Raw genomic sequence first — 4,592 nt, 5'->3', positions numbered from 1 at the left:
CCCCCCTCGGCAAGGACCAACCTTCCTCTTGGCCTTCATGTCCTGTCCTGATGGAAAAGACTATGTGGGGAAATGACAGGTATAGAGGCCCCTCCCCTCGTTTCTCCTCTAATTTCCTCCCCCAGAGGTATCTCTGTTGCACCAATCTGCGCTGCAAGGCTTAGAGTCCCCACCCCCTCCACAGCACACACACACACAGACACTCCCAAGCTTCTGCTCCGGGTCTGGTTCAGTCAGTCTGCACAACCAGGTCACTGTCCTGGATACAGCCATGTCAACTGTGTGCGCTCCAGATCTAGGGCAGCGACTAGAGACCATGTGCTGCTGGGGCCCAGGAGTGGGCAGGTTTCCATTCCGATCAGGCTTTAAAGCAGCTGATCACTAATGATAAAATCAGCTGCTGCTGGTCGGAATGACTGGATGGTGGTGATGATGGTATGCGATTAAGCCATACGCTCCAGGAGAACAACTGATCATTCATATGCTGGAATGATGATGGGGATTCAGTGTGTCCTGAGGGATAAAGTGACACTCCGTCACAGCTGCACATGCTCCAGACTTCAGTCATTTTATATTTTGGACTTTTGCTTTAAAACTGCAGATAAATCAAGCATTTTAGTGTCCTAGAACTCTGTTTTTACAAATATTATACGGACTACTATCAACCATTGTCACTAAAAGGGACTTTTAGGATCATATTTTGGGATCATCTATAGTTGAAAACAAAAGCCTAGAGTGTCTTTTTATTTTGTTTCTCTGTTTTTTTTTTATTTTATACCTGTAAATGACCTATTACTTTTACTATTTCAATGAGGAAAAATGAATACACATAGCTTTAAATTGATGTATATTCAAACATTGCAATCTAAATCACCATTCTTCACAGATGACATAAATGCACAGATTAAACCAAAAAATTCCCTGTTTCACTTAAGTTGAAAATGTAATATTTGACATTATAAAGACAGTTAGTTTCATATAATTTTTTTAAGTGATCAAAACAATCTTGCACAGCGGTTCTATTTGATTCAGAATCCATTTTTCAAAATAAAACTTAAATAAATAATCAATTGAAAGACAGCTTAAAATGTCATTTATTAAAATGTTGTTTGGTTAAGTTATGGAGGATAAATTTTGGTCTAAACATCAAACTAAATGTTTACCAGAACATTCTGTCTTTTGGACTCTTTCTCATTTCGTTGTTCACCGTCTGATCTGTGTGTTTCATGAGGAATATTCAAATTTCACATTAAATATTAACACCCTAAACCATTAGTAAAACTGAGTCTGTGGCCTTCAGTTCTGGAAAACCGAATATGGATTTCACAGAGTTGTTTATCACTTCTTCTTTATTCTGTTGTTGTTGTGAACAAAGCAGAGGCGGATGAGAGTCCCCGGCTCTCACCTGCTGTTGTCCGCATGTCGTCATCTCACAAATCACAGGTGTTGTTGCCACCACATTCCCAGAGCTCCAGAGGTGTCTCCACTTTGGGAATCTGTCGTTTTTAGAAAGGAGTGAGGAGGCGAGATGTGAAAGGGAGGAGCTTTTGTGCCCAATCATCCATCTGCAGCCTCTGCCCTCAACTCCCCCCAACTTTGGTCCTCATTCACTTATGCAAACACAAAATATCTGCTGGTTGCTATGGCAGCACCCCCCCTCCCATCCTCCCCCACAGGGATGGTGTGTTCGATTGAGTCTAAATTAGATGGCTCTCAGATTGTAATAACTCTGGGTTGGGGAGGGGACCGCTAACTAACTGAGGTCAGAAATGTAACTATTATTATTTTTTTGCTTTCTAGCAAAACCTGCTGAGACAGCAGGAGCGTGTGGAGGAGCGCGTTCAGGAGATGGAGGAGCAGCTCTGCAAACTGGACTCGGACAAGTGTGTGGTGGAGGTGAGTTGGACGGCGGCTCTCTCAGCGGTTTGCCGTCCTTTTTTTTTTTTTTCTTTTGTGCTCAAGGTTGCTCCCGTCTTCAGGACCGGGTGTGTGAGCTGAAAGAGGAGGTGCGCATGCAGTACCAGCGCATGAACCAGCTCCTGGAGGAGGATCTGGGCCGCACCTTGGAGGCCCTAGACCGGGCTCGCGCTCGCTTTTGTCAGGAGAACGCGGCACAGGTTTTGGCCTTGGGAGAACAGCGGCACGAAGCCCAGAAGCTGTTGAGCTCCATCCACACGGCTTTCAGCAAAGCGGAGGAGCTGAGCTTCATGAAGAACACCAAACCCGTCAAAATCCTCACAGACAGGTGGGTACGCATCATTATTCTGCCTTTAAAGCTCACGTATGGTTATTTAACTCGCATTTTGTCTCCATCTTGCAGGTGTCAGGCGTGTGTGGGCAACGCTCTCCCTCCGTACAAGGTGGGGAATCTAAATTCTAAACTATTCCTGTCGGAAATCTCCAAAAGAGAGAAGAGCTTGAAAAGAACACTTGAAGGTAAGGACGAAACTCACTTCCATGGGTTTTGGAGATGGTTTAACTCTCCTCCTCTGTCGTCCCTCACAGCTCCCCTCACTCCACCTTCCACGTTCCTGCAGTCCGTTCCCGCCTTCCCCAGCGGTCAGAGTTCGGGCTCCGGAGCGGAGAAGCGGAAACATTCCACCGCCTTCCCAGAGGGGACCGGGACGGCGGGGAAAACCGTGGCTTCTGGTTTTAAGGACTCGTCCTCCTCTTCCTCGTCTTCTTCCTCGTCGTTAGCCAAACAGCCCTACCTGGGCTCTGGCTCATCCTCCGGCGAGGGCCAGTCCAGCAACCCGCAGCCCCTCGGGCCCTGCGCCCCCCCTCACATCAGCGAAAGCGGCGGCACGGGCAGCGGCAGCGGCTCCTTGACCAACCACCATTCAGGCTCCGTCTTCAGCTCCTCGCATTTCCCCCCCGGAGGCAGCGGCTCCTCGCACTCCTCCCAGCAGGCGGTGCTCCCCCAGTACGGCGGCCGCAAGATCTTAGTGTGCACCATGGATAACTGCTTCTGCTCCGGAGTGCCCTCTGTTTCGGGCCACCGTAGCCACCCCCCGTACCCACGCTCCGGCTCCTTCGCCTGGGTCAACCCCCAGGATTACCCCCCTCCCCCCGGCCTGGCCTCCGGAGGTCCTTCTATGCAGGGCCTGGCAGTGAGAGACTGGATAGACGCCTCACAGACGCACAGACATGCCGATTTCTACGGGCTGTACGGGCAGCCCTCCACAAAGCACTACGTCACCAGTTAACAGTTAAACTCTTACCAAGTGTATAGTTTATCCTATTCGGGGCAGGGTCGCTCTCTTAGTCTTTCTTTTCTTTGTTTCCTGTGTTTCATGTAGTGAACTGTAGGTGAATCTGAGCTCCTCACTCTGGCGTTTCAGCTTTTTACGCTTAAACAGGAAATAATAAAAAGGAGCGGATGATGACGCATCTTTTTTTTTCTTTCTTTGATTTCTAGAGTAGCTGATGAATTGATAGAAAATGAACTCTTATTAAAAAAAAAAGCTCCACGTCTTCTCACTGAGGCTAAAGGAAAAAAAGCATTGCAGTAAAATGCTGTTGAACTTTCCAGTTGCAGGTTTATAACCTCTATTAACACGCAGGCCTTTGACTTTTTTTCCCCCTTCCTCATTTCTGACTGTTCGTTAAAGCCGTTAAAGAAGGACTGCAGTCCTTTTTGTGTGTCTCCTTTTTTTTTTTTTGTCATCTTGGCACTTCTTCCGTTGCTGAGTTCAGGGATGGATCCTACAGCTCTTCCATGGAAAGTTCCTTCCGATGCCGGCCCACACGAGGACATGAGCGCCGCAGAGCTGGAAGGGCCGGTTAACTCCAACCCTCTGGATTATTTTTTTTCTTTTTCTCAGAGTTTGTCCCTCATTCCTGGCACTCCCCTTCCTGTTGCCACAAAAGGACAGAACCCCTTAAGACTGTTTCCAGTTAGGCGATCACAATGGCTTTGTGTTATTTGGTACAGCTGTAGGCGTCATTCTCGTCTCGGAACTGGAGAGATGGGACGACCAAACCAATCAAGCATCTGGAGGATTCGGAGGATGCTGTAATTGTACTTCCTGCAGGGCAAAGATGTCACTTCCTCTCATTAAGCACACAAGCTCTTGGCTTCCATTGCTGCTGAAAGCATGCAAGGAAGAGTTTTTCTTAAAAAGCACTCAAAAGAAATGGGGAATCACTGTAAGCTGTTTGAGATGATCGGAGCAAACAAACTTTTTTCATGAACTTTTTCTAAATGAACCAGACTGACGTGAGGGGTGGAAGCAACACTTTGTCATCTTGTGACGAGATGTTAAAACGGCAAACAGGAAAAAAAAAAAAAAGTCATTTTTTTGTAAATATTTTGTGAAATGGGGGAAAAAAAGTGCACATGTGATTTGGAGGGTTCCAAATAAACAAATTTAATCTGGTCTAAGTTGTTAAGTGTCTGTGTAAAGCCCTTCATCACATTAATAAGGTAAATGTGCATTTTCTATATTTTTGTTACTGTAAATAAAGACCAAAATCAGTAGTGTGTTAGTACTTACTGAAGTACTTTTATGTTCTCTTTGCTCACATTTGGTGAAACTGCCCCAAATATGGAAGTAGCGAGTCACGTGGCAACAGTGCGATCTGATGAAGAC

General features: G+C 46.5%; 1 protein-coding gene across 1 annotated transcript in view; it reads left to right on the top strand.

Annotated features, from left to right (window-relative positions):
- Positions 1-4,378, top strand: part of trim8b (tripartite motif containing 8b) — a 10,481-nt gene extending 6,103 nt beyond the window's left edge. Inside the window, exons 2-5 of the mRNA XM_024285044.2 lie at positions 1,801-1,896; positions 1,980-2,245; positions 2,321-2,436; positions 2,506-4,378. Coding sequence (XP_024140812.1) covers positions 1,801-1,896; positions 1,980-2,245; positions 2,321-2,436; positions 2,506-3,206 — 1,179 coding nt within the window. The 3' untranslated portion in view covers positions 3,207-4,378. The remainder of the gene's footprint in view (positions 1-1,800; positions 1,897-1,979; positions 2,246-2,320; positions 2,437-2,505) is intronic.
- The last annotated feature ends 214 nt before the right edge of the window (positions 4,379-4,592 follow it).

This window comes from Oryzias melastigma, linkage group LG19 (assembly GCF_002922805.2).
Source record: "Oryzias melastigma strain HK-1 linkage group LG19, ASM292280v2, whole genome shotgun sequence".
Classification (NCBI taxonomy): Eukaryota; Metazoa; Chordata; class Actinopteri; order Beloniformes; family Adrianichthyidae; genus Oryzias; species Oryzias melastigma.
Note: the sequence above shows the minus strand (reverse complement) of the source record. Positions and strands in the feature narration are given on the sequence as shown.